The following is a 21,818-nucleotide window of genomic DNA, read 5'->3' on the forward strand; positions in this document are numbered from 1 at the left end:
ATTTCAGTTCCTGGTCTTCATAACTACATAACTTGCACATGCATTTTTAAGCAGTTACTAAATTATTTATAGTAGTTATCAGGGCTGGCTCTAGCCTTTTAGGGGCTCTAAGCAGGATTTTGGGGGCCTCCATCTTGCTGCTGATGTACTGTAAAATTAGAGGATAACTGATAACTATTTTTTACTGTTGTATGAAAGTATAAAAGTATTTATTTTTTTTCTTTCTTTGGCAATGACTTATATGTTCGTCATAAACTCCACACTTTTATGTGCATGTGCACAAGGATTAATCACACTCTGAATATTTAAACCTAGATTAATCACAGGCTAAATCCAGAATTTTTAAACCTGGATTAACACAGAACGTTTTTAACTGCTGTTGTAAAATGAGTTACGTCTGTTTGTTAGGTGTTGCGAAGAGTCAGAAAGCCTGTCTGTGTTGAACTTGATATGTTAGTTCCCCAGATCTGCTACTATTTGTCCAACTACAAGCCAAAACAAATGACGTAGCATTAACACCACAAAAAAAACCTTTATCTTCTTCAACTTCTCTTTCTCTTTTCCGTTTTTCGACAGATCTTTACATTCTATTTTGAGACATAAATAAGTAGTACTTTTTTTTTTCTTTTTCTCCTTCTCACTCAAGCATTTGGACAGTATAATGGTATTGTAATAACCCAGAAGTTGTTAGGGGACCGCTTAGCAGCTGCTTATGTCACTTATTAGGTAGATCAAAGCCATGCTTTTTTTCTCAAGAATTTTTGGTGTGACGGCAATGTTAAACCGAGTAGCCACTCTTATCGGTATTATTCAGACTGAGATTTCTTGTCTTGTATAAATTGGTCATAAACAGACATCCTGTGATGATAATTAGATGGTTAAAAATTAATCCCATCCAAATATTACTTTTGTCATTCCACTGACTGCAGACTAAGTCGATCCACATTTTTGATATGATATTATCACTCGCATTTCAGCAGCAAACTATATGTCTCTGACTTCCATGAATACTTAGACTGGAGTATTTCTCTAATTGTATGTCTGTTTCTGTTTTACTCAGGCTTTGCCAGTGGTTCTGCGAAAGCTTGGTCCAGCTGAAGATGGGGGTGCTGTTCTACCCTGGGATGCTGTTAAAGAGGCTCTGGATCAAATGGCAGAGTCTTCAGCAAATTATGTTGTGAAGGAGAACGTCTTGGTCTTTTGGGATTCGTTACAGGTGGACACCTTTTCTCTGTTCTTGCAAAATAAAGAGAACAGGCACAGAAGTCTCATATAATGTGTTGTCGTTAAAGTGTCTCAGGCGCCAGGCAGCGTATTCATAAACACTTTTAGTAGTAACTTTCTGTGAGGGAGATTTCAACTTTGACATATGGTTCCTATCACCACTGCTGTGAAAAATTCTAACTCTAAGTTTCTCTAGAAACTTTTCATGTCAAACCACTCTTTACACGTTGATTTAATTATGCTGACATTTTGAAAAATTCTCCTTTAATCTATGATGAGCACTGGGGCACATGTTGTTGATTTGTTTCATTTTTTTTCTGTCATTTTCTAAGGGTTGTGTTAAAGACTTGTTGCCGAGGCTGGTGGCAGGTGACCCTAACCAAGTTAGTGAGCACATGGAAAGGATTTTGTTCATTTACCACACACTGGTGGAGCATCGAAAAGGAGCCAGGATCACCAAACCACAGTCTGTCTGTGAGGTATGCATGCATTTGAGTTTGTCTATTTGGTCTTATTTATCCCATTTTCTTACTTGACATGGTGTCTCACATGCTGTCTCTTGCAGATGCTGGTCCAACTGGTCCAGACTTCAGGCATGTCCTACTCTTGCTGCCAACTACTTTTACAGGTGGTCTCGTCTTTTCTGCTGGGAGAGAATGTGTCTTTACCAACCAGCTTTACTCAGGAACTGGTGAAAAAGGTGTGTGTAAACATCTGTGTATCTGTTCCTTTGTGCATATGTATGGAATTGTTTTGATGACTCGTTATCATTACTGATGATTTTCTTAGGTCTTCTCCAGTGGGATGGATCGGGATCTCATTCTAGCATTTACCAAGGAGATGTTTGATATGAAACAATTTGAGCAGGTTAGTGCGTGTTAGGATTAATCTTTCATTGTCTTAGGAAAACCTGTATATCTCAAACAGTTAAAGAGAAGGAAACATGTGCCTATCTGAAAAAACTGAATTTCTATTGGTCCATTCAGTCACACTTTATTTGGATAGCTCCCACTTGATACAGATGTTTAAATTATTGAGAAACTATTGACACTCAACAGTATGAGGGTTATGTTTAAGATCAGGGTTAAATTTGGGGTTAGAGTGAGGTGTTAGATTTAGGGTTAATGATAATAATGTGAATTTAATAGATATTTAATTTTGATGCAAATTAATGGCAAGCGTCTGCACAGCATCTTCAGTGGACTATCCAAATAAACCATCGATTCATCACAAAATGTTCATGCAATATAAAGGGCAGCTGGAGTTTTCAATATGATTTGTTTTTCCCATATCAAAAATACTTGGTATTGTGCCTAGAAATCATCGTTTTAAAGTGCACCTTGTCTCTGCAGCTCTTTCTGCCCAGTCTGCTCCAATTTGTGGAGCAGCTCTTCTGCAGTGAGGACTCTGTTAGCAGACTGCGCGCTCTGGAGTTGCTGGTCAGGCTGATCCTGGCTAAAGCCCAGCCGCCCACCGATGGCTCCATGGCCTTTGAGAAGTACCCACTGCTCTTCACAGGACAGTCTGTAGGGTGAGGACATGGCTTGTAGATCCTTGAAGCACACGTCAGAATGTTTTCGTTAAATTATCCTGTTTCGTTTGTTTGAAACTGTAGTGTATCATGTAAGCATGTATATGGACTATTCATTTTGTTTCTTGTTTGTCCAGGTTGAGTGGTGTTGAGAAGGCCCAGCCAGGATCTGTTCCTCAGCTCATCCTTTCGCTCATAGACATCCCTGAGGAGCAACCCCTCTCGGATCTCTCGCAGCCCTGGGCAGCCTTGGTGCTGCTGCCCCACATCAGGCAAGAGCAACAGCCCAGCCCAAAGAAGTGACTTTGCATCAAGAGTGTCCAGTTCAGTCCTGGAGAGCTGGAGTCCAGCACATTTTACTGTTCTCCCTGTTATAACACAGCTACTAAATGGGAAGACTATCTGATAAGTATGTTTGAGCAGGAAAATCACCTGTGCAGGACAAAAGCTCTTCAGGACCTGATCCTTTGGTCAGATCATTGTGATCAGCTAATATTTTTGAGATTACATAAAAATATACATAATATTTTCAGCAAGCTTAAATTGCCAAAGTGAATCAAATTGGAAACCAGTAAATTGTGCATTGATTTGTTTGTCAAGTCAAAAATTCACTGTCCTTGTCATATCATAGTTTTAAAAAAATGAAGTGACTTTTCTGGGCGTCAGTGAAAAGTTAGTAGCTTGCTGCGAGGAGCTAGTGCAGATGCTGCATTTTGAGGTGAATATGCGCAGCAGAAGAGATTGTTTTGTGTTTTTAATGAAAGTTTTGTTTTAGTTTTGTTGTGGTTTAGTTAATCTCAGGCTCCGACAACCCACAGAAACAGATGGACCCTCTTATGTAAACTGCCCACTAAAATCACCCCCCCTCCTCCATACACACATACACATTGTTAAAAGAATCTGGTCAGTCAAGGCTATCTGTGTTTCCTTGCAGTAGTTTTATCAGTCCGTTGGAAAACAAATTACTTTATCAAGTTTCATGCTAGTAGCACCACAGTGAGTCTTTCACAGAGGGATGGACCAAAAAGAGTTAATACTATTCTGGTTTATGAAGTCCTTCCAGAGTTTTGTTCGAACCCATTAGAAAACAATAAATGAATGTTGCATGAAAACAATGAATGAATGTTGCATGTTTGCCGACTGATGCACCACTTTTTTTATACGCTACTGCTGTCACTATCATGTGTTTTGTGTAATGATAAAGTGAATGTTGTTTTTCAGGCCCCTGGACTCAGCTAGTGTGATTCCTCCTCTCACTGCTCTGCTTAACAGACTGTTACATGAGGTGCTCAGTGAAACACTTGGTGGAGGTCAGTGCTGTGCTTGCCAACTGTTTTCTAAGTGTTTTTATTTGTTTTATCTCTTTTTTGCCACTTTGTCTTTGTGCCTTTATTTCATGCCTTTCAGTGGGTGTAGATATTTTCTCATGCCCTTATTTTGCCCTTCAGGAGGGCTGTTTGTGGCCAGGCAAGCCCTAACAACCCTACTAAGCTTTAAGGAAACTTCCCTGGTACTGTCTCTGCTCCCAGATGAGCTTGTCCGGCGTGTCATAGAGTAAGTGCTAAAGATGACTGTTCATGTAACACAGTGCTCCAGCTTGGGATGCTCTGGTGTTGATAAGAGCTGCAGAGTGTGATATTGTGTTTTTGTGTGTTTAGGAAATTCCCTACTGATCTCTCTGCGCTGTTGCTGGCTGACCTGTACTACACTCGATTGTCACTCAATGGCTGCTCCACCCAGCTATCACACAGTTCCCTGCTAGAACTGTATCATATTTTGCACTCCAATTTTTCTTCCAACATCTCCAAGGTATGGTTTTTGGTCATTGATGCCAACCCCATAGAATACTCAATGCTGTTTTAGCTCCTATAAAAGGGGAATTTCATAGATTTTCCAAAATTTGTGCATAACAGATTATTTTGATGTGAAATGTTGATTTGAAGAGAAACCAAAAAACGCTGTCCAGTTTCTTGATAGTGGTGATGGGAACAGCGGTTAATGGGCTTCATTCACCAATACCTTCCTACGTTTTTTCTTAAATTTGTTCCTGAGAAAGGTCCTAAGAAAAAGTCTATGTCAGATTCATGACTGTTCACACCTTTGTGCTCTTGAGTGTGTGTAGATTCTGTTCATACTGAAGAACAAATCCCACATAAGAAAACATTGGTGAAAGTCAGAATCTTTGTGAAAACCTCGTAAATGGGTTTTTCTTCTTAAGAACGGTTGGTGAATGAGGTCCAATATATGTCACAAATACATCCGTTTTATTTACTATCCTTTGGGTACTGTACGTACCTACATGCACTCCTCCAAAATGAATAGATTTTAAAAATGACTTTTTAGTCCAAAAGCATATTTCTGAACTATTCTAAACAATGCCTTGTGTGAGGCAGCTTATTTGTAATTATTTTATGTAATAACTTTCTATGAGGGAGCTTTTAGAGGCATTAAATTCTTCAGACGTCTGGTTCCTATCACCACCACTGTGAACAAATCTGACACTGTAAAATTCTATAAAAACCACGCTGAATTACTCTGTTTAGATCTTAACTGCTTAATTATGTGGAAATTTTGAGAAATCAGTAGTAATCACCTTTAATTGTAAATATATCTGAATGCCATGAAATGTTTCTTTTTTTTGGTTCTTCCTCAGATTCGCCTTCTGACCTTGAGAATTATGTCCCACTTTGAGGTGGAGCTTCCCAAGCCAGTCGAGGTATCATTTTAATTTTTGCAACTGTTTGCTTCTAAGATATTTACTCATTAGCTGTAATCATTTCATGGTAGTTAGTTAGAACATAGAATAGCTCTTGAACTGTTCTTCGTTCTTTTCACCACAGGGGGAGGACAGCTCACGCATGCAGACTGTATTTGCCATCTGCCTGCAGGCTGAGCAGATTCCAGCTACAGTGCAGGACTACAGAGAGAAACTGCTGTACCTGCGCAAACTGCGCCATGACCTGGTGCAACCCTGCCTTCCACAAGGACCCTTCTGTGAGGTATAGAATATTTTACCCCACTAGTTTCTGTAGATGATCTGGAGATGCTCAATTGATCAACTCCGGGGATTATCAATAGCATTAGGATTAGTTTTACATTAACCCCTGAGTAAGCATAGTGTAGGACCCTGTTTACACCTGGCATTAGCATATGTCCAGGATTATTGGATCATTAGTGAAAAGCACTGTGAGAATGCAGTCAACTCAAGGTGGTGTGATCCCTGCAACCACTTTCGGAGGTGGTCAGAGACAAATGTAACCACCAAACATTTGTAGTGTGAATGTTAAAACGCCCCAGTGTGTCCATGACAGTAACATAGAAATGCCTGATCAACTGTGTCATCACATCAGAGACGAAAGCAGCTGCTTATTTTTTCGTCTCCTCTTCTGCTTATTGATAAGTTGCATTAGAATCCATGTAGTTTGTAATGCCTTGAACATGTATGCAAGCATTTTTTTGGTATGTAATTTATAAGCTTCCAAAAGTGTAAGATGTGTGATTTGACTGCATCTCTATGGAGTTTATGCTTCACAGACACGTGCTAGTAGAAAAAACAGACTCCGTGCAGAAATGCAGCTGGCTGGACGTAAGACGTGTCTAGTGCAGCCGACATGAACCAAAACCTTAAATAAAATTGATGAATAAAAGATGCATCACAAACACATCTGGTATGCACTGACCTTTAAGGTAATGGTATTTCAGTATGATACTAAAAGATATTTAGATAGATAAATGTAATCTGTAAATGAAGCATCTGCAAAGCATCTACAGTGAACTATCAGAAAAGTTTCCCACTTGACTACTCCAACAAAACAGCATACTTTTGGGAATAACCATCCTGATCATTTTCTGTGTTTGGCAGGTCCCGCTGCGGTATCTCATCGCAATGCTGTTTGTTAATTTCAGACCTTTGTGGGATGCTGTCATTGATTTGCTCGCGTAAGTCCAGAACAGTGGAACAGTGTGCACTATAACCGTTCTCTACCTGTGTTTTATGTTCTGTTTTGGGTTATACTTTGTACTTAATGAGCTTTTATTTTTGTTCAGGTCACATGCCAGAGACATGAACAACAAGGATTTCTGGAAGATCTACTATGAACATTTAGAGATGGTCGCTGGTCTGGCTGGTGGGTTTTCAGTCTTCTTGTTTACACTACACACTAATGAATGTATGTAAAACACTTTTAATGTTGCAAATGACCCAAATACTGTATTTCTCAGAGAACGAACTCCAGGAGGAGGAGGATGATGATGATGGTGGTGGTAATCAGGTTGAAGGCTCAGGACGGGCGCGAGGCCGAGGCACGGATGTCATAGACAGTGGAGATGTAGGAGTTTTGTTTCTAGAGGAGCTGGAGCTGGCGGATAGTTCTAGCGACCGCACAGACTTCACCAACTTCCGCAGCCTGCTGTGGAAAGCCATGGCTCAGTTCCCCGACAGAGTGGAACCACGCAGCCGAGAGCTCAGCCCCCTGCTGCTGCGTTTTATCAGGTGTGTGTCTATGGCTGTGTTTGTGTTCTAGTTTTTGGCAGTCTTGGCTATGTGTGCAGACTTGTAGTGCAATCACATCAGCGGATTGCATAAAGCTAAACGCTAACCAGTGGGCAAAATGTATTATTACATACTATTCTATCTCAAACTCCTTTCACATATGTGCTTTACAGTAAAATTTGGTAATTGGTAATTAAATAGGACAGAGTTAAATGTGAATGGAAGCCAGAATTGAAACTCTAGTCAGCAATAATTTATCTGCACAAGACCAAGTACCATTATCAGGAAGTTACTAAGAGTGCTTGTGTGAACAGAACCCGCTACATTATTGGGAAAGACAGTGCTGTTTTCATTACAGACAACAAAGTAGAACATTTTTTTCAATGCTTATTTGCTTTATTTTTTCAGCTTGACACCCGTTTTGATACCAGCTTTAAAATACCCTAGTCCACTTTTGATGGACACAACTGTTCGTAAGTCAGAGCAATAAGACTGCTTTAAAATGCTTTATATTACGAATCCATAACATGTAATGTGCTATGTTCTCGCTGGATTTAAGGTAGCAAACTGCTCTGTTATATATAATCCGTTATACATGACTCCTCCGTTATACATAATCTGCTATACATGACTGCCGATGCAACTTCATTATTATTAATGATTTCCTTTACAAAGTTTGCATGTCTAGTTGGTAAGCTCACTGACCGGCACTAGGCTGGCAAAGTGGTGGGTTGTCTTAAGCTTTGGTTTTTTTATAGTCCAGTTTTCAGTTTTCAGAGACAAATCTTGCAGGAGTGTTTTGAGAAATGAAGGAGTTGGTGTGGAGGTCTTTCATGGCAAATGTGAATGTGTGCGTCCTGGTAAAATGCCGTTTAAGGGTCGCAGGTATGAATGAAGTAAAGGCCCTGGTTGAAGTGTGCTGGTAATGTACCAGGATTTGAGTGTGAAATCTGTCAGTCATCATAGGAAGCTGATATATCCATTTGGAAAAAAAGCATTGCTTGCGGTCATTTATCGCACAGGGGTGTGTGTATGTGTGTTGTGGTTCATGCTTTTTTTGTTTCATCTTGAGTGGTTAATTTTATACTGTAACCAATCAACATGCTCAACCGTCTTATTTTCTCCTGATTGGCTGACATATTTGTCCTTGAATTGATTGACAGGAATGAGTTCTATCCAGTGGACCTGCTGGTGGCTCCCACTCAGAATCTGAAGAAGAGCTCCTCTTCATCACAACAGGACAAGTCTGTGGCTGAAAAGGAGGATGTGAACATGACAGAGGAAGACGAAGAGGAGGAAGAAGAAAAAGAAAAATCCAAACAGCCAGAGAGAAAAATGCCAAGAAGAGCTGCAGCCACGTAAGATCCATCCTGAAGTTCTGATAGATAGTAATGTTGGTTATCTATGTTAGAACTAAGCTTAATTGAAACATAATACATACATTTTCAACATGTAAAAATTATACAAAGATGTTAATACAGTATTTATTTATTCATTCATTCATTTTTTGCTATTTCTCAGGCATCTTATTGCACATCTGAAGGTCTTCTCCAAATTCACCAATCCCAAATCTTTGTACCTGGAGCCTGACCTACATGAGCTTTACACACAGGTGAGTTTCTTATTTTCCCTGCATTCCAGCTCATTTAATCCATATTACAAACACCTGACACCACCATTCCTCCTCTTCAGTTACTGTGCCACAAGGATCAGCAAATCCAGAAAGTAGCTCTGGACTGCATGATGACATACAAAGACCCAAACATCCTCCCTTACAAGTAAGTACACTGTTTCAGCTGTCTACTTGCCCTTCATCACTTTTTCCACTGCTGCTTTTTTCCCTTTTCCATTGACACACAAATGACACTGTGATAAGGTAACATACTGTAGTGAGGCATATGAAGAAAGCTCTTTATATCCAGAGCGGATGCTGATGATATCTACTAGTATGGCTCATGTTTCTGTACACTTTGAAGAAGGTGGAATGTGCATATTGCTCCAAAAGTCTGATAGTTGAAAAAGCCTTACTGTTACCCACCGTTACCCCATTAAAGGATCTGTTTCACATCCCCAAGCACTAGGAAATACACGAGCAGGCATATCCCTGACCTACTTTCCATGCTTTTATCAAAGATATGATTTTTATAAAGGCATCTTGTCTGTCCCTTTTCTGTTTAACCCTTAGAGGTTTAGATTGTCATTTTGCTTTGATTTACATCACATAATAATTTAAATGTAGTTACATAATTAATTGCATAGATGAGTAGTGAATTACTTTTATGCTTACAACATGCTTTGCTGCTGTTAGTAACTGATCTGTAAACTGTGTCATGCAATTTGGCATCCTTTGCTACTTATTAAACAGAAATAGTGTCTTTAACTGTTTCCACACACATGGTTAATGTTTTATTTATTCTTTTCAGAGAGAATCTGGAAAGGCTGCTGGATGACAAGTATTTTAAAGATGAGATTGTTCATTTCAACATATCTGAGGAGGGAGCCGTGGTGCTGGCCTCACACCGCCCCAAGCTCATCCCCGTTCTCATGAGGTGCGTATGGTGTTTACATTTTACTCAGCTGGTTGTTGAGTTGTGTATGTGTATGTATTATTAATGGAAGCTGTGGGTTGTCTTTTTGTGTAGGATCTTGTATGGACGGATGCGCACTAAGGCTGGTAATAAGTTCCAAGGTAAAGCTATGGCTGCCTCGAGATCCTCCATCGTTTTGCGCTTCCTTGCAGGCTGCCAACCTGAGGAGTTAGCCATGTTCATGGACCTGTTGCTAGAACCTGTTGGCCACCACAGCCAAGGTACATACATATATTAGGGGTGGGAATCTTTAGGCACCTCACGAATTGATTCAATTACGATTCAGAGGGCTGTGATGTGATTATAAAACGATTATCGATGCATCTCGATGCATCTTTTTTCTCTATACAGGATTTCTATCTTCCTACTGTCTGAGGACTTGGTAGTTTTAAAGCAAAGTATTTGTAATGATTCATAATGTAAATGCATTATGGATCATTACAAATACTTTGCTTTAAATATCTAAAATATCTTTTATTAATAAATCTAATGGAAGTGATGTGGCAAGTGAACAAGAAGGCTCTCATTCAGAGACGCTGCTGCAACTCATCTGCGATAAAATGCGCTGTTACCCTGAAATAAGATCCAGTGGCAATGAGTGTCCACGCAGCACGTTACAGCCGTCCTTCCCGTTTTCTTTAGTGATTCGTTGTAGAGAGTGTGTGTGTGTGTGGGTGTGTGTGTGTGTGTGTGTGTGTGGGTGGGTGTGTGTGTGTGTGTGTGTGGGGAGGGGGGATATTTTTGAGACTGGACGTTGAATCTCGGCTCCAAAGTGTGCAGCATAGCGCGAAAGCCCTGGTTCTCAACGACTGAGAACAGACAGCAGATAGCAGGTCACATAGCACCGAGGTCTGGCCTCGCCAGTAGCGAACGAAAAAACAGACGAACATTGGGAGGACTTATTCGCATTTATAAGCAGCGCGGTTGGTTAAATCTGCTGAGAGACTGTCTTTCTCTAAGAAGTTGCGAAAATGAACTCGCTTCTCTTTCGAATTTTCCCGTTCCACCTTAAATGGTGCAGCAGTTACATTCGGCGCCTAAGGCAGAATTTAAGGTGAAACGGGAAAATTTGAACGAGAAGCTGGCGAATGAGAAGCGACTTCAGCCTCGTAAAACAGCCGGACGCTGAGACATTTTACAAGAAACTCTTCTAGTTTTGAAGAAAAGTTTTCTGGCGGAGATGGGAGGAAAGCGGCTAAAGCTAAAGCTTAAAGTAGAGCAGAGTAAATCTGCGCTCTCGTTTATATTTTTAGCCCATACTACAACATTAACACATACTGGACATTAAATGTTGCGGCTCCCGAGGTGGTTTGACTTTGTTGAAAGGCAAAATGGCTCTTCTGAACATTTGGGTTGTGACTCCTGATCTAACCTGACTTTAATGCAGAGGGAGCCGGTCGGATTTCTCACTCATCCAATTGTGTTTCTGTTATGTGCCGCCACAGACTGTCCGGGCGCTGCACTTACCCACTTCCAGTTCCGCCTTTTGCATTCCGTTGACATTACATTATAAATTAATGACATTTATGAATCTATTCAGAATCGTTCACGTCTGCATCGCGATGCGTCTAAGAATCGAGTTACAATGAAGTGTCAAAACGAAGCACTTAACAAATAAATTGACTTATAATGAAGGTGCATTCAAACATTTTGAGGAGCAGATAAACAGTGAAACACACAAACATGGGACACTGCAGCTTTAACATACATGCTTTTAGTATTAACATTAATGAAGATTTTAGTGGAAATCACATAAATAATACTGAGTAACTCAGAATTATTTGATAATAAACTTTATTTCTCGTTTTGAAAGTTATTACTGTAAATATGTGTGTTTGTTAGATCCTGCTGAGGTTTATGCCTGTTGCTTCTCTAAATGATGAACACTGTAGTGACTTGCATCCTAATAGCACCCCCTGCTGAAGAATCTTCAGACTGCTAGGCGAGAGTTCCAAAGCCACATCTATGTGCTTTACATATAAAACAAAAACACAAGGTGTTTTCCTAACAAGCCATTGCAATTACATTGATACAAAAACATAAATAAAAAATACATTCTCAAATTAAATATAAAATTCCTTTTCTTTGGTTTTTAGTTTGGAGCATACAGGTCTGGTTCAGAATGGAAATCGGGTTTATCCTGTTGCTTGTGTGTAATTAATATTGCTCTCTTAGAAGCATATGAGTAACACTAGTAATGAAACTGTAATGTGTTATTACTTTTCTGTAACAAAGAAGTATGACATTACCATGATGCATTACTTTGTACTGTGGTAGCCCAAACACTAGCAAAACACAACACTAGAATAAATACAGATAAGCATAATTAAAGCAAAAGTAAAAAAAAATCATAATGTTAGTTTGTGTATTAACGCGTATTTGTTCTAATATTACTATTTTTTAACAGTTTTTGAACAGTTGCCATTATCATTCAGTAATACGCAATGCAATACATGCATTATTAATGTTGCAGAATTACAGATAAATTACATTGATTGAATGTGTTTTCAGTCAGCCTTTTATCCTGTATTACCCTGCAGGAGTATGTCTGGCAGCAGTGGAGAGGGCTGTAGCTGAGACCGTCCCCTCTGCCGTTCTTCCTCTGGGTCAACAGCACGGCCTGCTCAATGTTATAGATATGGTGCTCAACAAACTGGGCCACCGGATCCACTCCTACCTGCCCAAGATGCTGCAGATTGTGTTGTGTATGACTGCATCTGTAGCCTGCCTGCTGGAGCACAGAGAGCAGGTGAGCTGCAGCTGTTTGGAGAAGATGAGATAGCTACAGTGAATATTTATCAGATTATAAATTAGGTCCCTGTATCCATGAGATGGCAAGTGTCTCAGCTTTATTAAATGACCTTACTGTGATTTTTGAAAAACTGAAAGCATCCTAAAAAGAATGGGAACTGTAATAAATGTGAAGAGTGGACACCCTCAATACTTAAAAGTATATTAGTTGTTGAGACTTTTGCGCAGTGCTGTATCCTTATAATTCATCCACCTTGTCAAAATGAATGTTTTTTGGTCTCAAAAATCACAGCTCAATATGATTTGACACAGCTGGAATACATGTAGAGCTGACAGCTTTGGGCTGTGTGTGTGTGTGTGTGTGTGTGTGTGTGTGTGTAGCTGAAGGCTGGCTGTATCAAACCTTTGAGGAACCTGAGGCGACTGGGTCTTCTGCGCGTTCAGGACTTCTTTGACAGCTTCGATTTCTATAGCTTCACTGCAGATGAACTGGATGCTACATTCCAGGCTACGATCTGGCCTCAGGTATATGGGATGCTTCTATCTTTCATGTTGTACACTCAGTGTAAAAGTTCAGTTGCTTATATCTGTCTTGCTGTTCTTTAGGTGTGCCGTTTGGCCAAAGAGAGCCCGTATGCTCCCACACAGCTCCTTAAGCTCATCCATGTCTGGAGCAAGAACTCCAGGTGACTTTAGCACACACAAACTTAAACAATTCGCCCTACAGTTTTTTGTTTTTCAGGATAAACCACTGATTAGCTTACATCACTACATAGTCTTGTTTTCAAGGTAAATAAATCTTAAACAAACAAAACATAGTCACAAAGACTAATGGATGCTGTAGACAAATAAGCAGCACCTTTGACTTTGTGTACGGTTAGCAATATATTAAATTATGCTGTGTGATCTTTTTCTTCTCTCTGTCAGGTATTTCCCTTTGCTGGCTAAGCAGAGACCTGACCACCCAGAGTGTGACATTTTGCTCAATGTCTTTGCCCTGCTGTCCTCCAAGAACATCTCTGTCAGCACAACAGTCATGGTGATGGACATCTGCGAGAGCTTGCTGAACACACCAGACTTTGAACCCTCTGAAACTGACACAGAGCTGACAGTCAACGACTGTGTGATCCCCGAGCCTGCCCAAAACTCTGACATCAGCACAGGTACGGAGCAGGACCAGTTGTCATATGGGGGGTCCAGGGAAGCTTAGCTTTCCAGAAAGAGACATAAGCTTTCCTGAAAACTATGAAATTTTAATTTATCGGGTAGTAATGGCCTAATTTGATTAATCATATCACTATTTATACATTTAATACATTGCAGTCTAGTCCATTGCCAAAGTCTCCCCTCCCCCCCTTAACTGTGCTGCAAATTTCAGAATGCACAAAAACCACAACATAATGTGATGCTTTGAACACTGTCTAGATTAGAACGTTCCATCAGAGTAAACTAAGCTTTTGACTTTTTCGGGGTCGTTTTTATACAAATGCAGAAAAAAACACTTGTTTTCTTAATACAGAACAGCATAAAATATAACACCACTGTTATATTTTCAATGCTTTTCAGCTCCAGTTATAGGACTTTCTGACTTTATGTACATTCATGATGTGCCACTCAGCCAGTGAACTAATCCAGTGCTAAACAATCTCTATTCAGTAACAGGAATGCTAGCAGACTACTACCCAATGCCTATTTGCTGTTGAAAAACAAAAAGTGAAAACTGGCAAATTTTCACTTAATTTTTTAATATAATCTGTTCTTTTACTAAGCACAGTGGAAGTTCCTGTGTGAAAGACTAGAAAAGACATATCATTATTTTAAAGCCGTTTGGCTCCATTCATCCCAATTCATTGTGTGCGCTCTAGCATTGGTGTGAGGGGAGGAATAGGAAGTGGCTAGACTAATCTGGTTTATGCTGTAGTGTGTAAATTGCTAGACGACTTCTCCATCCCCATTTAGTGAGTAGTTGAGTGAAAGGAGCACACTGCCACCTGGTGTACTGAAACAGCAGTTGTTCAGATTTTAAGCCTTTACTTCTTATAGTGGGTTGAGGAAAAAAGCATGATCATTTTATTGAAAATGTGTATTATTCATATTGAAATAATGTTTTTTTTATGATTATTGTTATACCAAGGCTGATATTATGATATTGTTACCAAGGCTGAGTTCCAAGTAATAATCTCTCTCCCCTTCTCTGCTCAGACTCTCTGACTGTAGGTTCAAGGCTGCTCTTACCTCACATCCCTACTGTGCTGCAGTACCTCAGCGAAGTCGTGCTCAACTCAGATCGCATCAAAAAGAAGAAGTTCCAAGCTCAAGTCAGCAAGGAGCTTAACATCCTCTCCAAGTACGCTCAGCTTTGCTGTCTCACGTATGGTTAGTTCTTCTATAGGTGATGTACAGGCTCAAGTCATAGTGTTCTGTTCCAGGATCAGCAGGTTTGTCAGTGACAAGAAACAGAGCTCAACACTCATCAGTCTGCTGCTTCCGTACCTCCACAAGCCGAAGATTGCTCAGGTATAATCATTATGCATAACAGCATCAGGGAAGAGATATATTATATTATTTGATAGATTTCTTAAATGTGTGTTTTCTTCTCTGCTTCAGGAGACTGAGTTGGACATTCTGGGTACAGTGCACAACTTGTTGAAGCAGTGCTCAGAGCCCAGTGTCTTCCTGAAGCCTCTGAGTAAGCTCTTGTCAGTCATCCATAGCAAGGTGTCCCGCCAGGTGCTGTGTGAGATCTTCCAGGTCAGCTACTGACTCTTCAGCTAATTTCAGAGCTTTCTTTGCCCACCGTGTATTATAAAACGTCTACTAACTGACTGACTCCATCTGATTCTCTCGCTTTACAGACTCTGTCGGAGCTGGACGGTGAATTGAAATACATTACTGATGTTGTTGTGGAGGTAAGAGGCCATTAAAAAGCACAGAGAATGATGTTCCTCTCCCTATAGGCTGAATATTAAAAATTGATTCTTTTACGGTATCAAATGATGACTTGCGTTGATGCCACAGAGAATTCTGTAATTTGATACCAAATTTCTATTCCCACATAATGAGTCTTATCATCATCATCATCATCAGTGGTGATCCTAGTACTGTGGCTTACAGAACACGCACTAGGAGTGGGGTAAAAGATTGATTCTTAGATAATCAGCTTTTTATATAGGGCTCTGTGATTGTCCTACTGTAAATTAACATGCAGAGACATTGGATGTTTGGCACAGCTCAGCTTATGAGGGAAAACAAATGCCAGAACTCCCCAATGCATGCATGTCTGCTGCCACAAATTGATAAAAAAATTTGTGTATATGTAGCAAAAGTCCAAAACCGTAATAAACTTGTCCTATTTAGCATGGCTTTTTTAAACAGCCAGCTTAGGAGATTCTAACCAGCTAACAGGCTAATTCAGTAATATACAGAATGAGACTTTAAGTAGAAATGTTTAATGAAGCTGTTAACTGTAAAACTACAGCATACAAAATATAGAAAAGATGTATGTAGACAGCGGATAAGCACTCTGTGAGTAATATAAAGGATGTGCAATGGGAGGGAAAAAACAGGTACATCTGTGATTTACTTTTTGTAAGACTTTTTTTACCTGGGGGTTGTAATGTTTATTTATTTTGTAATTGTTAACTCAGTATTGTTGTGTTTAAGAAAGGTATGAGGTGGTGAAAAGAGATTGGTCAAGTGAAGGAATACTGTTACAGGCAAAATCTGAAGCGTACTTGCTTTACTCTCACTAAGGCTGTTTTATGTCTGTCTTTAACCACCTACTCTCCTCTTCCTCTCCTACATTTTCTTGTCTCATCACCCTTCCTTTTCCTCTCTCTTCTCTCTCTCCTGCTCTGCTCCAGCTCAATGCTTTTGACAGGCGCCATCTGGAGGAGATCCACTTTGACGTGCGCCTGATGGCTTTCCAGAAGGCCATTAAACACATCAGTGAGATGAGTGTCCTGGACATGAAATACCTCACCGCTGTCATGCACAACTGCTTCCACTCCTTTGAGGTTAGTGGGAGCGGTGTGTGTGTGTGTGTGTGTGTGTGTGTGTGTGTGTGTGTGTGTGTGTGTGTGTGTGTGTGTTTGATTATGTGTGTGTTTTTGGGTTAAGTTCTGCCGTGTTAATTTCACAGTGTTGGGTAATATTATAGAACAGAATGAATTTCACTGCCTGTTCCCTCATGTATGTTCTTACATGCAAACTTGTCACCTTTCTGGGAAATTCACTGGTTTTACTTACAAATATGCCGTTCATGTCAATCACGTAGATTTGATGAGTTTTTAATTTTACTGCTAAAAGAGCTTTGAGGGAGAATCTCTCCTGTCTCCCAAACACAGCACAGCAGCATTTCATTATTCATTAATAACAGCAGGTTATTCAGCCAGCCCACAGATGTAGTGCTTCATTTTTTTTAAAGATTAATCAGAGCTAAGATAACCTGATGGAAATGTGAAAAGGGAGCCTTATCTCATGGGTGATAAAGTTGTGTTCATTTTTGCACATTCATGTAGCTTTCTTCAATAGCTTTCTTTATTAGCTTGCTTAAATAACTTTATGGTGGACAAAAAAGGTTAACTTCTGTTATCGTTGTTTGCAGCCTAGATGATCAGCTAACCCTTCATTTTTGTATGAAATTAATTTTATTGATTTCTGTGGACAGTTATAACCACTATGAGGGCTTAGCGGCTGTTTACAAACTACATTGCAAATGGCAATTATTGGGGTCCAAGCATGAAGTGGCATTTTGGAGCCAGCAGAACACAAATTATAAGCAAAGTAGCCTTTATAATAGATATTGGGTCTCAGAAACGATGTGTGCAAAATGTCTAGACATTACCTGTTGACTTTAGTATGGGAAGCAACAGATTTTTAATAAGTCAAAATATGTAGAAAACGGTACAATTTTTGGATAGTTGTTCAACTTGAACTAAATAATTCAATGGTAATTACCCCTGTGTTGTAGTCTCAGAGTGCATCAGAATCCACTAGAATGTTCATGTTTAAATCATTAAATTTTTGTCCTAGGATCGATGCTGCTGGACCCAGCAGCAGTGTATTGGTTTTTGAACTTATTTCAATGCTAATTAGTTTTCATGTCTGATGTTAGACATAGTAGGTTTTATTTTTATTTCTAAATTTATCCCCATTCTGCTTCTTTATTTTTATGTGCGCTAGATTGGAGACATGTCTCTGGCGGACAGCGCCACCCTGTGTCTTTCAGCTGTAATTACCCAGCTGGGTGTAGTGGGCTGCCCTGAGGAGGAGTATAAGGACATTGTGCAATGCACTGTGCTGGATGCACTGAAGAGGGGGCTGAACAGCAAGACAGAGGTACTCACACATACACATACACATCATTATCACAAGGTGCCTAGGCCTGCTAAAAAAAAAAATAGTGGAGTGCTACCAAAGGGGGTTTTGAGTGTCTGAGGAAGCATGTGTATAGATAAGGGTTCAAAGGTTTCCTGTATTTAGAAACCTTTATTTTATTATGTCCAATGGCAATAACTTAAAAAATGGGAGCCATGGAAACTCATTTCTGTACTTCAAGGCATGCGGTCTTGTTCAACAGTGAGATAAAAGCAAAACACAACTTGACTAACTCTTTTCTGTTTTCTTGCAGAGTGTGAGGAACGATTACACCACGGTTCTGGCCTGCCTGGTTAAAACCTTCCCTAACCGCTCAGAGTTCAGGGATCTGGTGCAGCTCACCAATTACACCGACCCGGAATCTGACTTCTTCGAGCACATGAAGCACATTCAGGTAGAGGCACAAATATCCTATTCCTATTAGTTTTAAAGCGTAAACTGGAAATTGTAGCACCTTTTCCTACCTTCTGTGCTATGAATTATTTCTGAGGGAATCAGAAGTATTAAAAAAAGCTCCACCCTTCAACAAAAAGAGTCAGTCGCCTTGTTTGAAAAGGATGTGCAGGAGATAAGCACGTTTGTAAAAGCCAGAACAACTCTAAAAATCTAACTTTTATGCATATTTTTGTCAGCTTGTACCAGTGTTTTCAGTTATGTTAATGTGACTTTCAATTCTGAGTTTTAGGTCTTTCCACACTCAAATAAAAAGCTTGTTGTAGAGTTCACAGACCCCCCTGTAAGCACTTTGGTAAACATGGTATTAGGAAGTGTCTCTGAGCTAGCTTGATAGGTGGGGTGGTGGGAGGAGGAGGTGAATGCTGCCCATTTCAATACTTGTTTTTATAAGCACTCATCCACTTGAACCCTTCATTCCCAGCGCCAACCTAAGGGCCTTTTGATTAACTTATTAGCTCAAGTGACGGGGTTAGATGGCAGACAAAGCTATATTATATGCAGGAAAAAATACCTACACTGTACAGTTGTCCCTCACGTAACACATGCAGTTCACCTCAGCAAAGACTTGATAATTAGATAACGATACGGCTTCAGTGTGTTACAACAGCAAAATCATTAAATTGTGCAAACTGTGTTCTTTGTTTGTCTGTCTCTTTCTCTGTGGAGTGCAGATCCACCGGAGAGGACGAGCGCTCCGGAAGCTTGCTAAGCAGCTGAATGAAGGCACAGTAGCGATTACCTCCCAGTCTTTGCAGAATTACATCATGCCCTATGCCGTGATCGCTCTGTTTGATGAGAAACTGCTCAAGGTAGCTGTGAGAACCATTTATGTTCAGATGTATGCATTATTGTCAGTTGTTTCTGTGTGTATAGCGATGGTTTGTATATGTTGTCTGGTATTAATAGTGAAATAATTTGTGTTAGCATGAAGCTATGACGTCCGCTGCAGTTGAAGTTGTTGGAGCAGTGTGCAAGCGCCTTACCTGGTCCAAGTACCTCTACTACCTCAAGCACTTTATCCATGTGCTACATGTGGGACTGGCTGAGCAGAAACTGGCTGTGAGGTGTGTGTCTCTTTCACGTCTTTGAGTCTGATGAGTTTGATCTGAATGTTAAACTAACTTTGCTGGATTTTTTTCACTGTACAGTTTGCTGGTGACAGTTCTGGAAGCCTTCCACTTTGACCACGAGACTCTGAGCAAAGAAGTCGAGGCAGCCAAGAATAAAAAGGCAGATGGTGAGTCTGTGAAATCACAAGATGCCACCCTGCTACCATCTAGTTACCATTACCAGTAGATCTGGACTCAGCCTGGATGATGACCTCATTGCAGTTCAGGCACTCAGCACTTTCTTTGTGTTGTACAAAAAAATTTGAAGTACAGGACGAAACAGTGTTTACAAGTGTCAAAGTACACCATTGCTAACAGTGAAGGAGGTAAACATAGCGAATAGTGCAATATCAGTAAAATGTGTTTTATACATGCAGTAATGTGCAAAAGTTTTAGGCACCTGAGAAAATAAAACTCTTTAACAATAATGTTACAATAGATAAAATGGCTATTAATACAATAAGTAGTTGTTGTATGTCGCTGTAATTGTAGTTATCATTCAATATCTATTTTTGGCTAAATCAGTGCTTCGTTATGTTTAATCAGGAGTGCTGGTGGAATTTCATAAATCTCTGTAATAATTGGGGTATTGAGAAGACCTCTCAAATCAAACTTTGTTCTTCCAACTAGCTCACAAGATGTCAACAGTCTGTTACTTTTTACTGTGTTAATGTTTATTTGCATTTTTTCCAACGTTATATGGTGATTTTACAAGCTAAAGCTGACTTACTGCCAAGATAAATAGCTTTAAACACTGCTGTGTATATATTGTCACTGTTGTTAAAAAAAAATCAATTTTGTTGTTTTTCATTTCATTTTATTTATAGAATTTGAATATGCAAGCAACCATTTACATTGTATTAATTTTATGTTAAATGGAGCAACAGTATGCATGAAAATAACTTGGAAAAAAGTTCTTGTTCTGTTAATTTCCATTCAGAGTTAAGAATGTTTTATCATTCTCCTGAAAAGTTACCGTTCTGAAGATTTTGTTGCATATGTGTACAAATATATATATATGTTTGAGTTAGTAGAGTTGTGGCTCACACCCATATTGCTTATAGCCTATGCCTTGTAGTTATCATATTTGCTTATTTTTTTTTAGAGCCAGACCCTGTGGATGGAGGGACAGATGAAGACAACCAAGCAGAAGCCATGGATGAGAGTGATGCTGAGAGTGACATGGGGACCAATGATGCTGGAGCTGTTAACACTGCGACCGTTGCCATGGATACAGAAGTCAGTGATTCTGCCAAGCCAAAAGAAGGCAGTGACAGTCAGTTGAACAGCGCAGCCCCTGTTGTAAGCAGCGGCCTTCCGCAGAGCAAAGAGGAGCTGGAGGCTCTCATCTCCTCCATTCATAGCACTGTCTCTCAGAGCATCCTGCCCAGGCTACACAAGTGCCTTACAGCCAAGGTCAGTGCTCAGTCGTTTGTTTGAGTAATCCATCTGAACCATCTGCGTAAGCAATTATTATTGACTGCCTTAACCCCAAGAACTTTAGGCTTAACAGTGTGAGATATGGCATAAATATAATATTATGAGACATTTTCACAATGAATGTTGTTTATCACAATATTTTGTTTTTCTGATGCTTAATACTGTCTGTCGCAGTTAAAAACTGCTATCAAAAACTATAAATACAATGATTTTTATTCAACATTTCGGGTCTGCATGAGTCGGGCAGTAATCAGATTTTTCCACTCACGGAAGACGTGATGTAAATGTAATGTAAAACTCAAACTTCATGCTGTGGCTTTTTTTGAAAACACCGCACCACTTTGCCTGAAAATATGAACATACATCATCTAGAAGGTGAAGAATATTTAAATCCTTAATTTGATCAAGAATGTAGTTCGTTTCAGGATCGCTCCAAAAGTGTTTTGCTGCATCTCACGGCAACGCTGCTCGCTTTTTTCCGGTACCACCGCCTGTTTCGCACATGCTCAGACTGAGAAATCTAGTACACATGCACTGAGAAATCTGATTACTGACCCAAAATCCAGTTCTCTTTATCAGAATTCTTAATAGAATGTATAGACCTTACTTAGATCTAATAAATCAGAGTATGCTCTTTACATGACCATTTATAATCAGATAATTGCAGAAATCTAATTATTAATTAATTAATTTAAACAGACTCAATAAGACTTTGTATTAAGTTGTTAATCTAAAGTCGTTTTATTTGCTAATTATGAAACTAATATGCAAGTTATGTAGTTATGAGAGCGAGGAACTGCGTTGTGGACAGATATGTGGGCCCTTTGGGTTTCATGCTTGCCTGTCAG

At 39.7% G+C, this 21,818-nt stretch overlaps 1 protein-coding gene across 1 annotated transcript in view; it reads left to right on the forward strand.

The window, feature by feature from the left end:
* Positions 1-21,818, forward strand: part of utp20 (UTP20 small subunit processome component) — a 39,205-nt gene that overhangs the window by 3,662 nt on the left and 13,725 nt on the right. Inside the window, exons 8-41 of the mRNA XM_036577466.1 lie at positions 1,061-1,216; positions 1,557-1,703; positions 1,790-1,924; positions 2,014-2,091; positions 2,577-2,755; positions 2,893-3,027; positions 3,977-4,065; positions 4,204-4,309; positions 4,414-4,564; positions 5,409-5,471; positions 5,596-5,754; positions 6,618-6,694; positions 6,803-6,882; positions 6,977-7,247; positions 8,411-8,605; positions 8,769-8,859; positions 8,940-9,025; positions 9,671-9,796; positions 9,890-10,056; positions 12,376-12,584; positions 12,968-13,111; positions 13,193-13,272; positions 13,514-13,749; positions 14,789-14,933; positions 15,016-15,103; positions 15,194-15,337; positions 15,442-15,495; positions 16,450-16,602; positions 17,771-17,926; positions 18,219-18,359; positions 19,093-19,230; positions 19,346-19,485; positions 19,570-19,658; positions 20,636-20,946. Of these exons, the coding sequence (XP_036433359.1) occupies positions 1,061-1,216; positions 1,557-1,703; positions 1,790-1,924; positions 2,014-2,091; positions 2,577-2,755; positions 2,893-3,027; positions 3,977-4,065; positions 4,204-4,309; positions 4,414-4,564; positions 5,409-5,471; positions 5,596-5,754; positions 6,618-6,694; positions 6,803-6,882; positions 6,977-7,247; positions 8,411-8,605; positions 8,769-8,859; positions 8,940-9,025; positions 9,671-9,796; positions 9,890-10,056; positions 12,376-12,584; positions 12,968-13,111; positions 13,193-13,272; positions 13,514-13,749; positions 14,789-14,933; positions 15,016-15,103; positions 15,194-15,337; positions 15,442-15,495; positions 16,450-16,602; positions 17,771-17,926; positions 18,219-18,359; positions 19,093-19,230; positions 19,346-19,485; positions 19,570-19,658; positions 20,636-20,946 (4,719 nt within the window). The remainder of the gene's footprint in view (positions 1-1,060; positions 1,217-1,556; positions 1,704-1,789; positions 1,925-2,013; positions 2,092-2,576; positions 2,756-2,892; positions 3,028-3,976; positions 4,066-4,203; positions 4,310-4,413; positions 4,565-5,408; positions 5,472-5,595; positions 5,755-6,617; positions 6,695-6,802; positions 6,883-6,976; positions 7,248-8,410; positions 8,606-8,768; positions 8,860-8,939; positions 9,026-9,670; positions 9,797-9,889; positions 10,057-12,375; positions 12,585-12,967; positions 13,112-13,192; positions 13,273-13,513; positions 13,750-14,788; positions 14,934-15,015; positions 15,104-15,193; positions 15,338-15,441; positions 15,496-16,449; positions 16,603-17,770; positions 17,927-18,218; positions 18,360-19,092; positions 19,231-19,345; positions 19,486-19,569; positions 19,659-20,635; positions 20,947-21,818) is intronic.

The sequence above is a fragment of the Colossoma macropomum genome, unplaced genomic scaffold, assembly GCF_904425465.1.
Source record: "Colossoma macropomum unplaced genomic scaffold, Colossoma_macropomum, whole genome shotgun sequence".
Lineage (NCBI taxonomy): Eukaryota > Metazoa > Chordata > Actinopteri > Characiformes > Serrasalmidae > Colossoma > Colossoma macropomum.